General features: G+C 44.7%; 1 protein-coding gene across 1 annotated transcript in view; it reads left to right on the forward strand.

The window, feature by feature from the left end:
• Nucleotides 1–10289, forward strand: part of NRIP2 (nuclear receptor interacting protein 2) — a 14002-nt gene extending 3713 nt beyond the window's left edge. The window contains exons 2-6 of the mRNA XM_009082401.1: nt 1101–1277; nt 5876–5958; nt 6392–6519; nt 9319–9371; nt 10197–10289. Of these exons, the coding sequence (XP_009080649.1) occupies nt 1101–1277; nt 5876–5958; nt 6392–6519; nt 9319–9371; nt 10197–10289 (534 nt within the window). The remainder of the gene's footprint in view (nt 1–1100; nt 1278–5875; nt 5959–6391; nt 6520–9318; nt 9372–10196) is intronic.
• The last annotated feature ends 943 nt before the right edge of the window (nt 10290–11232 follow it).

Here is an 11232-nt window from a genome sequence, read left to right on the forward strand (position 1 = left end):
TTGCAAAGAGCAAGGCTGAGTGTGACCAGAGAGCTGTCCTGCTCCAACCATTGGGCAAATCTGACAAGTCACTGTGATTCAAGTTGCAGTTTACATACTTCCCTGGCCTCAGCCTCTGAGCAAGCACAAAGCTAGTCTGAAGTTTGTGTACACTGTGGGATTAATGCGGTCCAGCTCACCAGCAGGCCTGGTCTAATTGAGGTGTTTGGCCTGCACATTGACAAGATCATACATCAAACTGCTGCACCATCTGGGAGATGACTTATAATCTATTTTTTAGAAAGATAAAAGCAACAGTTTATGATGTAGCACATTAACCCCTTTAGATTCTTCGCTTTTCTTCACATAGGCAGTTGTTATTGAGAATGCCATAGTTAACTCTTAGTGGCTGCTCTTCTGGAGAAGGACCATGGGGCTGAGTACATGGAGGAAGGGCAAAGCTACCTCCAACAGGCCTATTTTGTTGGTGTTGCCCATTGTTGATTCAGTAGCTGTGCAGAGACTGGAGGAGCTGGATCAATATTGAGCAAAACCCAGAGCATCTGATGGCAGGGAGCAGAGACAGACTCCAAAGAACATTATAAACTAGTTTTAGTTTTCTGTTTAGGGGAGGCTTCCTGCTTTACTACAAATAGTTGCTTGTACACCTAAAACTTCTGGAGTCCTGCCTTCTTGCCCACATGTACATCACACACATGCTACATTTCTCATCCCCTTCCAGATTAGTAAGTGTGAATGTGCCTGGTTGAATGTCAGCACACACAGAGCCACCAGGTAGTGTATTGCAGTACCTTAACAGGTATGAGACTGATGAGTGCATGTTTAGCTGAAGGAACAGTATGTGTCAGGCATGTTCTTCTCCTCCAATAACTGCATCCCAGAGACCTGCCTGTCACAGACATCCCAACAGTTTAACATCACTTTAGTAGCTACAGAAAAAAAATCTTGGGGTTTAAAGAAAGTTTTTTGGGATAAGCCTGTCTTTCATCAGGATGATCAATAGGGTCAAGCATTTGCAACCTTCTTCCCTGAGCTAGCAAATGTCCTTGTCCTTGGCTCCATACTTAGCTGGGATTTCTCTTTCTTTGTGATGGAGACAGCAGCCACATAGTGTGGTCCAGCGGCGCCTCTTGGAAGGCAATCTGAACAAGCTGCGAGGCGAGACCAGGCTTCAGCCTGCATGGGTTCAATCTCCGCTGGCAAAAGACCAGGATGAAAAGATGGAAAAGGGAGAGGACAGGAGAAAAGAGACTTCACCCCTGCTAATACAGTGCCAGGTAAGGCAACAACACGGTGCTGCTGATTTCACAATGATGGCAAATCCTTGGAGTTCCAGCTGCCCCCCTCCCAAGGGCCATGCAGAAAGACAGCTGCAGCCAGAGAGAGCAGATTTCATGCATGGCCTCTCCTAGAGTTTGGATTCAGGTCTTCCAAAAGCCAGAGGAAAGCCTTTCTGCTACATGCATTCTAGTTATCCAGATCTGAAGATCAATTACCTTAATCACATCTCCTTCCCTTGAAGGCCATGATATGAAGTATTTCATAACTGCATACAGAAGCAAGGAATACCTCCTTATCACTTGAAGACAGGTGCCCCTAGCTGATTTATATTTACTAGATCCAGTCTGGTCTAATTCTCTCAGTTGTCAAAGGACCTCCTCAGAAAGTAGAAAACTCTGCTCCAAATTAACACCACTGTATCTCTGGATGGAAGCAGCACTTCTAGCTTCCTTTTCTTCTTGTATCCTCCTATACAGCAGAGCCTTGGCCCCTGTAGGTAAGAAAGCACATCCAAAAGCTGTGCCCCATGAAAGAAGGCTGCATGGTTAGAACTGCTCAGTAATATGCAGACACAAGACTAATGATGATATAGACCTGGTACACAAAATCTACTTTAAAGTTGTTTTTATTTCAGTTACCTGTCCTAAAGATCACCTCCTGTGTTAGGGCGCAAAGGCTACACTTCCAAGAAAAATACATATACTGTTGAAAACTCAGTTGGCAGAATGAATTATTATATGAACACAGTCTGGTTACTAGTTTCTGAAAGGTTTAGATCAGGTACCAAGCAAAGCCACTGTCTGATTTGTTTTGCAGCCTTTACTGTTGCAGTTAGGCATTGCTTACCCTGTGTTTTAGGCTTTAATGTATCACCAGTCCTTATTGTTCTGTAAGAGTAAACTCAGTGATAAAGGGTGGGGTTTTTTGCAGGCATGTACATTGAACAAGGTATCGTATCCCAGGGGCAGTAGCTAAGTCAACATCAGAGTCCACTAGTCATTCCCTTTTGTGTTTCTAATGGACTGAATCCCAGCTGTCACACACATTTTATTTTCCCTTATGGAGGAAGCTTAACAAACATCACAGTCAAGGAAATAGGTCTAATGCTGCATGTAACATTCCCTATATTCTGCACAGAGATTTCTCTCTTTTTCTGCCCTTCTAAAGAGCCAGCCACTGTTTGTCACACTTAATCTTCTTACACTGAAGGAAGGGAAGTTCTCCTCCCCTTCTTTTTGTTCTTGCTGCTTTTGATGTTCATATTTGTGAACTTCAAAAAGCCTCTCCTGTCAGTAACAGATCTGCAGGAAGAAATAGGACTCAAACTGCCAGTTCATTTCAACCAGAGAGGTGAGCTGATACTTTTTGGAGAACTGCTTGCTTATGGTGCAGTTTTTATTAGAAATGGAACATGACCCCACAGAAGTTTTTTGTCCCTGAGAGCACCTCCTGAGAAAACATAATCTACCAGCATAAAGCTTCCATTTACATGCAGGCAAGTATGCTCAAAATTTCAAAGTGGTAACAAATGTATCACCTGACGAGTTACTGAACTTGACTAGGGAACAAACCCAAATGTATGTAGGCTTTGGTTACGCAGGGAGATGCAGGCAAGACGTGTTTTCACTCTAACAGGTTACAATTGCTCTAAGTAAGGCCTTCTTAAGTCTCAGAGACTACAGACAGACCCGACATATAATAGTTGTACTACAGTCACTCACCCTATTATTTATTTAGGTGGGTTGGCCACATGATACTTTAGCAGAATTGCCCTTTATTGTGACGGATTCTGAAAAGCACTTTGGAAAGCTTGTCATGACTGGCATCTGCATCATAAAAATCAAGCTGCTATTTTTTATGATGGGGCTTGTCTCATGTTGATGTAGAAAGATATGCTGAAAGATTTCATTGCTGTCCAAGGCTGCCTTTCTTCTATGTCAAAGCAACCTGGGATTAATCCGCCTTGTTTGGTTAAAGCAGCTTCTTGATTTTGGAATCAATGTTATTCCAGAAACACACACAGCTCTGTGGTGGTCTTTACTGACTCCCCTCCCCTCTTTCTCTTTCTTGGAAATCCCCATAATTGACACTTACATAAAGACCAGTGGTGACTGGTAGCAACAGACTGAAAATTCTGGAGCAGAGATGAGACTGGGTAATGTGATGAAAAGTCCTCTTAGTCCAAGAAGGCTTGAAGTGCTCATCTGCTGCCTGTGTATTCCTTACCTGTTCTGCATTGTCTCTGTGGTATGCTGGACCAAGAACTTCTCAGGCTCCTGGTGACTTCTTTGGGCAAATGATCAGTGGTGTAACTGGAAGGTGGATAACTTTTGTGAGTCTGCTGAAGCTGATAACTGTGCAGGACTGTTTACACTGATTGAGATTAAATGTTGTTTTCTGCAGAATAATCACCATCCTGTTATATCCTAGGCAAGAAACTTGCAGGTTTCCCAGCCTGCTCTGAAACAAAGCTCAAGAATCTGCCTAGTGATATAGTTTAGGCTTATTATCACAACAGTGCTAGCATCTCGTGGGTCTCAGGTATGCCTGTTCCCAAAGTGATTCCTTAGTAGTTGCTATCCATACTCCAGATCTTCTGTTTCTGAAAAGCTGATACGATGCTTTTTCTGTAGCTGGGCAATGAACAATTGTCTTCTGTGAGCCATGGGGATGGTTAACTCTTTAATCCATGTCTGTTAATGAGGAAGAGCTGATTCAGCTGGACAGCGTTGGCAGGTTGCAGTCTGGGCAAAATGTGGCACCTGACCTGACAGTCATGGCTAATACACCAACTGAGGGGGTGAGGAGGCACAGGGAAGCCTCTTCTGTGAAGCACAGTGCAGAGGATGAGGAGGCAGATGCTTAGCATGCATCTGCCCTCTGGGTTTTTTCTTGCTTCTCTGCTTAGTCTGACCACAATTCTTTCAGGCAGGGCTGATGTGTCAGTGAGGACCAGGCAGCACAGACAGTGCAGAGTTCTAAAAACAGAAGGGAAGCATTTGATCATGGAATCACAGAATAGTTTGGGCCTAAAGGGACCCTGTTGGTATTGTGTCTGTTTGCAGCATTCCAGTATTTCTCATAGGAGATGTTTTCTTTTTTCTCTCACTGAGTCCCTCATAGTCATGCTGGTCTGCTTAAGATGTTCAAGCGTTTAAACTTGACGGGAATGAGCTTAAGGGTAGAGAAGCAGTGGGAGCTCTGTTGCTGCTTCTGAGTGGCTCATGGCACAGAGTGCCACGGTGGATGGAAGAGAAAAAATCACAGGGAAAACACAAATCATAGCATAAAAAAATGAGACTCCCAAAGGGGAAATTTTGTGGTTGGGTTTTCTTGGGTGTTGTTGCACGACAGAGCCTTGAAGAACTAGGCCGTCAAGAATGAGTATGATTAGGCACTTTAGGTAGGTGAAAGATGTATTTTGTAGATGACAGTTACTCCATCTTTTCCAGTGCTTTTTCTAAGTCCTGCTCCTCTTTCTTTTTTCCTCTGAAAGTTGTTCTTATTGATGTCCTTGGTGACCCTATGTGTTTTAGAGCTCTAACATATCTGAGACCTGCTGTTACTTCATCACCTCTGGCCTGCCACTAAGGACCTCCGTGCAGAGGGGACAGAAAACAGGTGGCAAACACATCTCCTTTTCCCTTTGAAGTGCAAAGGGGTGAGGAAATGAAGTGAGCAAGGTACTGGGAGTTATTCCAGTAAGATCATGCAGAGGTGTCTTGGGTGCAGGACATCCAGTCTCTCCTGCTGATGAATGACACTAGCTTTAACTATTGTAGTGTCATGGCATATATCCTTAAAGAACTGTATAAGAACATAATGCAAATCATAGAACCATAGAATTTAAGGGTTGGAATGCACCTTACAGATCATCTATTCCCAACCCTCCCTGCCATGGGCAGGGACACTTCCTCACTAGATCAGGTTGCACAAGGCCTCATCCAGCCTGGTCTTGAACACCGCCAGGGTCAGGGCAGTCCAACAGACATGCAAAATAGATGTGTCATGATGAGGTTGTGTCTTGGATTCAGGAGTCACTTGAATTTGTCGGTTATCTTGGGAACTGCCTTAAACTCAAGCTTATCTCAGTGGTATTTGTCCTGGGTGCTTCTGTTTCTCCTTCAGACTTCTCCCTCTGGAAGCTCTTCATCTGGGAACAAACATCTAGCCCTGGAACATTGTTTCCCACAACACCAGTAGAAATGGAGAGATGAAAACTACAAAGACTGTAGTGCATGCTTGTATTCTTTTAGAAGCTTTTGTCATATCAATTATTGCTCTGCTAATAATGTCCATGTGGGTTTTCTGAACAAATTCACTAATTATGCATCTCTTGACTGGAATACTGCCAAGATAAAGTTGCTAATAACAGTGAAGTGTCTGAACAATCAAATACAAATGAAAGAAGAAAAATTCAAAAAGAGGTTTGCAGAGCAGTGGGGAGACCACCATTGTCTTGGATGAGCCTTCTGACTACTGCCTAAAACACCACATCTGTGGCTGTGTTGCTCAGGAAATCTAAATCACACTGTTGGGGGAGTGAATATGGTGATTTTGAGCCCATATTAATTATCTGTTGTTTTTTTTCTAGTGCCAAGGTCAGGTATTGAAAGCGACTGTTAACACTGGGTGTCTACAAAACCTCATCTCCAAGAGCTGTTTAAACCAGCTGGGGTAAGTCTTTGCACAGTAGAAAGAGGGGGTGGCTAAAGGAAAACCCATGGCAATAATCTGGGCACTCTGGATTGCCAACCCCAATGATAATTAGTAGCAGTTTTGCACGTGCACATTGCTGTTTAGGAGAAGATGCAGGAGGTGGGCTACAGGACAAGGCATCAGGAGCACTGGCAAAGTTGTGTGCAGACCTCAGATGAGGAGGCAGAGCTGTGCCATTCTGCTTGTGTGTACTGCAAGGCAAAGCTGCCCAGCTGATGGCTAGTGGTGAGGTTTTGAATGTTGAATCTGCCTCTAGACATACTGTATAAAAGAGATTCCTCCTCTTGTGGGGCTGTTCTCAGTGAGACCAAGAAGAACTGTCATCAGTGAGAAGTCCTGATTTTCCTCCTCTTCCTCCTCTTGAGGCAATAACACCTCTTGTGTCCCACAGGCTGGAAGAGGTATCTGCCATGGACTGTGGAGACCTCTCACTTCCCATCCCCAGCGTTGTTGGCCGAGTAGAACATATGGAGTTGCAATTTGGCCAGGAGACAGTGCGGTGTTCAGCACTGGTTGTAGGTGAGAGTGCCAGTCCCTCCTCTCCCCTATTTTTCTTGTGCCTCCCTTGCCCTGCCAAGGGCATCTAAAAGGACCTTTGAGAAAAGTGTAACATGGTAGAAGGTTGGTGAAGTGGCCACCTCCACTGTTGGCCAACATCGTTAGGCACTGTGAATACCTCCAGTGCAACTGAAGGCAAAGGGCATAGGAAGAGTTCAGAGAAGACAGAAGACATTAAGAGTGGGGAGAAATTAGGTGCTTTTTGGTCTTCACAAAGGGTGTGGAAAATTCTCATTTCCATTCTAAAATTTCTTAAAATTATGCAGATGGCTTGATTAGTACTCTGGTGCCCTATGTTCTCCTATTGAATGGGCACTTGTATCTTTGGCTGGGTAGAAGTCATCAGAGAAAGCAACAGAGGGTACAGCTTATTCCCCAGAGTGTTTCTCTGTATATTCATCTGCCTCTGATGCAGGGAACATACTGAAAGGCCTGGTAGCCCCAGAGTGCTGAGTCTCCCTCTGTGCCCTGAAGCAGGACCCTTTGAAGAAATGAGACATAGGACATGAGGTCAAGTCAGCAGGCACTGAGGCACATCCAGAACACAGCAGAAAGGCTGCATGTTCTGCATTCACATCAAGCTGTGCATGTGCTGAAATCAATTTAGCTGTCTTTTTCTCTCTGTTGTTTATCCCTGTTAATCTTCCAGCTTTAAACTCTCCGTTTCCCCATCTTTGATGAGTACTACTCATCTTCCAAGGCCTCCCTTGCTCTCTCTGCATGTCCATTCTTCCCATGTTCCTAGTCATCTAGAAAGAGCTTCCTCCTCTTACACTCCAACTCACTCTTCTTTCCTGGTTTCCCCTCTGCTTATTCTTGCCCTTCCTGTGGGATCTGTATTAGTACCAGCGCAGGTGAATTTAGCCCAGTAGCATTTTGCTGGGATATGGAAATGACTGCCTGGAAGAAGCAGAATTGCTTACACCTGTGTCTTACTTCTCCCTGTGCAAACAGTGCTCTCACTTATGTGGCTCTAAAAAAAATACCAATTACAGCCATTGGTAGTAGGGCAAGCAGGCATTCAGGAGGCATGGGAAGTGTTAATCATATTACTGGTGGCTGCTGGTTCCTGCAGACTCCAGGACCTGGGGATTCCTCCTTAGCTGCCACTGAAGTCCAGATGACTCTAAGACCCAGGAGGTCACTGTCACCCAGTCCAATGCATGTTCTTAGTGGCAGGTTCAGAAAGTTGCAAGGCTGAATGTATATTCCAAAGACACACATCGAGAAGGGATACTGACAAGGTCAGCCACACAGATTACCACACACAGAGCAGTGCCTTTACCAGCAGTCACATAGACACCAGAACAGATAGCCCAGTCCTGGTCCTCCTCTCTGTCTGACCAGGATCAAAATTCACCAGCAGAAGTTTATACATCCTCAGTCTCTAGATTCACAAGCACACTCACATTCAGAGAATCTTCAAATAACAGCACAGCTTCTAGGTCTGTCTTAGATCCATGTCTGGACACTAAGCCCCTTACCTAGCCACGGACCCAGACGTTGAGTCTTTCCAGATGCAGGTTTTCAACTACTCACTGGCTAGACCAGACTGAGGTTTGGTAGCAAATTGTCTGCATAATGCCACAGCTTTGTGGGATCAAATTCACTAGGGAAATATAAACGCACCCAAGTTTTTCTAGTTAGTGGCATTTAGACTTCTCACACACATGCCTTGTCCTCTTCAGTTGCTGGCCTTTGTGACCCCAGTCAGAGCTGGTACCCAAAACTCTCTTTTACACTGAAGATTACTGTTGCTTGCACCTAGACCTACAAGCCATTGTCCTTCTCCAGTTACTGGAACTTAGACCTTGCAGCGCAGACCACAATCCCTCCAGTACCTATGTGTACATGCCCTGTGCCCTGTGCTCCCTTCCCCAGTTAACTGGCACACAGACGTCTCTTGCACATTGGTGTCTCTACTTGCTGACACCTTGTGAGCAATGTCCCCTTCTCCAGTTGCTCACACACACCTATGAGCCCTATGGCCTGTAGTCCCTTCAGTTACTGGCATCTCTTTGCCAGTCCTTCAAGTTACTGACATCTAGAGCTATTGGCCCTTTAATTTGCTGACACTTAAGACTTGCAGTAGTCACATGTAGGATAGAAAGGTTACACAAAAAAAAAACACTCAAGAAAATTATGTAATAAGATCAGATAGATTGCAGCCATAAGATGCAGAGTTCAGTGAGACAAGTGAACTGACCAACAGTCTGCCTGCATATGACTGGCCCCTTATCCCCTCTCCTCTCCATTTTTCCATGCTTGTTCTTCCCTGATCTACCCTGCTGCTTGCCTTCTCCTGCCTTTGGTCCTTCCCTTACACAGCCCATAGTAAGTTTTATGGGATCCCACAAGACCCTTCTGATACCTCATAAGTTTCAAACAATCCCACAACCCCCCTCAAATATCTCATAATAGTCCTGATAATCATGGTTTCCTTTTCATATCAGGTACAAGGTTAATTTTGACCATCTTCAGGTCTGGGCCTAAATAGCTTCTTTAACGGCTATCAGTCAGTGGCAGAAGAGTGCTGATGTATTACTCTCACTGCTACCACCTGTTTGTTAATGTTTGTGTGTTTCCTTCATCAGTTTCCTTGTTATTTGTTATCTGGTTTATACTGAATAGACCATAGCCATATAATTTTATTAGTCAGGTGTTCTTGTACTCCATATCCTCTTACAGGAGAGACACACTTTCTTTGGAGTGACAGTATTACATAATCTTAAGCCTGATCAGTCTCTTCTCTCTTCTCAGATGATGAAATGCTGGAGCTTTGCATTGGTCTCCAGACTCTGTGGTCTCTCAAGGTAAGGAACAGCTTCTTGCTTATTGCAGGGCTCCTCTCCAGAAGTTCTTTGAGATCTGAGTGCTGTAAGCATCAGAAATACTTACGTCCAGGTCTTTCAGGGCAATGCTTGTTACACAGCTTCCTGACTGGCTGTAGTATGCTCTGAGTTGCTGATTCTTTTCCAGTCCTTCTTAAAAGTTTTAAGAAAGGAATCACCCAATAGGATACTGTTACATCTCCCATTCTTTGTATTCCTGACCATACAAGTTGCAAACAGGAAGAGGAAACTGAAAAGGAGACGAGAAAAGGCAAGGCACACTGTGTCATGACTTAAATCTGTGTTGCCTTTTGAAGGCAGATGTGAACAAGCTCTGCCCTCGCTTTAAGCTATAGCTGTATGATCACATTCAGTGTCCAACACTATCTGGACATGAGTGGATAGAGTCCTCTCTTTTTGTCAGCTCAGCTCAGGGTTAGTGCTCTGCTGATCCAGGCTCCTGGGTGGCCCAAAATATGGCTGCAGCAAGTTGGCTCCTGCATGTTATATATTTGTAACCATGTCAGACTCATAAAACAGGAAAAGCATTGGGCTGAATGGCTGAGTGACGTGAGGACATCAGCTCAGAGGGAGTCACAGGAAGAAGAGAGGGGAATGGCCTTGTGAAGGGTTTGGAGAGGAAGCCATTGAAGGGAACAGGAGCAAAGAGGCAGCATAGGGAACAAGGAGGGAAACTGTAAGGTTGCTACAAAGCCAAAGGGGTGTTACAGATTTTCCCCAGTCATAGACATCATGAGATTTGCTATCTGAAATGTCCAGCAAGTAACTGACTCTCCCCTTCTTTAGTGTTGCATCGACTTGGAGGAAGGAGTCCTGAGATTTAAAGCACTGAGTCAAGAGCTGCCTTTTCTACATGCCTCTGAAGAGCCTGGTCAGTGACTGGCTGCATCCCCCATGTCTAGGGCTGAGGAGACTTGCTGCCATGAAAGAGAGATGAGGGTGAGGCTCATGTGCCCCTAACCTTGCTGCGTTCTAGGCTGAGGCATTCACTGGGGTGTGAGAAAAAGGCAAATGGGTGCTGGAAGCTGTTGTTGCTGGGAGTGCCTCAACTTGAGAGATATCCCTCCCTTCAGTGGACCCTCTTGCTTGTCCTGGTGTGCCGCGTGGGCATTTTGCTCTTGGTTTTCTATTTGTCCCTAGTCACCCCGATTTCTGTTTCTGTAATAAATTTACCCTATCCCTTTAATGACTTTACAATACCTTCTGTTCATGAGACAAGAGTGTCTCTCTGAACAATTTGCAGTTGTTCTGTGGACAGGAGGACAGCACTTTCTCCAAAAATCTCCAAAGATTGCCATGAATGTTTCCCTTCTCCTTGCCTCAGTGTGAGTGGACACAACTCCCATTTCTGTGTGGGAAGGGTTTTGTTCCCCTTGCCAGTACTCTGGGAAGCTGGATTTTGTTACTTTTTGCTGGCTCAGAGCAGAACTGAAGTATTTTCTTGGGAAAACCTTGCAGCAAGAACAGTTTTAGAGTTCTCAATTCTAAGAAACCTTTGCAGAAATGTTGAGTGTACATGCCTAATGTACTCACAGGGGCTTGGGTTTTGCCATTGCATTCTTGGGCACTAAGCTATATTATATGAATGGCAATGCTTATCATCTCGTGGTCTTATACATAGCAACCAGACTTGCAGACCCTGTTCTTCTGGTCAGGCTTCTCTTCTCTGCACTCCAGCTGCTAGAGCTACATTCCTGTTACCTCTGCTGCTTCATTAAAGATCCTGCCACTCAGTTGAAATGCTGCGAGGAATTACGGCATCAAGTCTTCTGCTCTGTCATCTCCATTATTTCAACTTGAAATCCAGCGATTGAACACAGAT

Source organism: Acanthisitta chloris, unplaced genomic scaffold (genome assembly GCF_000695815.1).
Source record: "Acanthisitta chloris isolate BGI_N310 unplaced genomic scaffold, ASM69581v1 scaffold6169, whole genome shotgun sequence".
In the NCBI taxonomy this organism is placed as follows: Eukaryota; Metazoa; Chordata; class Aves; order Passeriformes; family Acanthisittidae; genus Acanthisitta; species Acanthisitta chloris.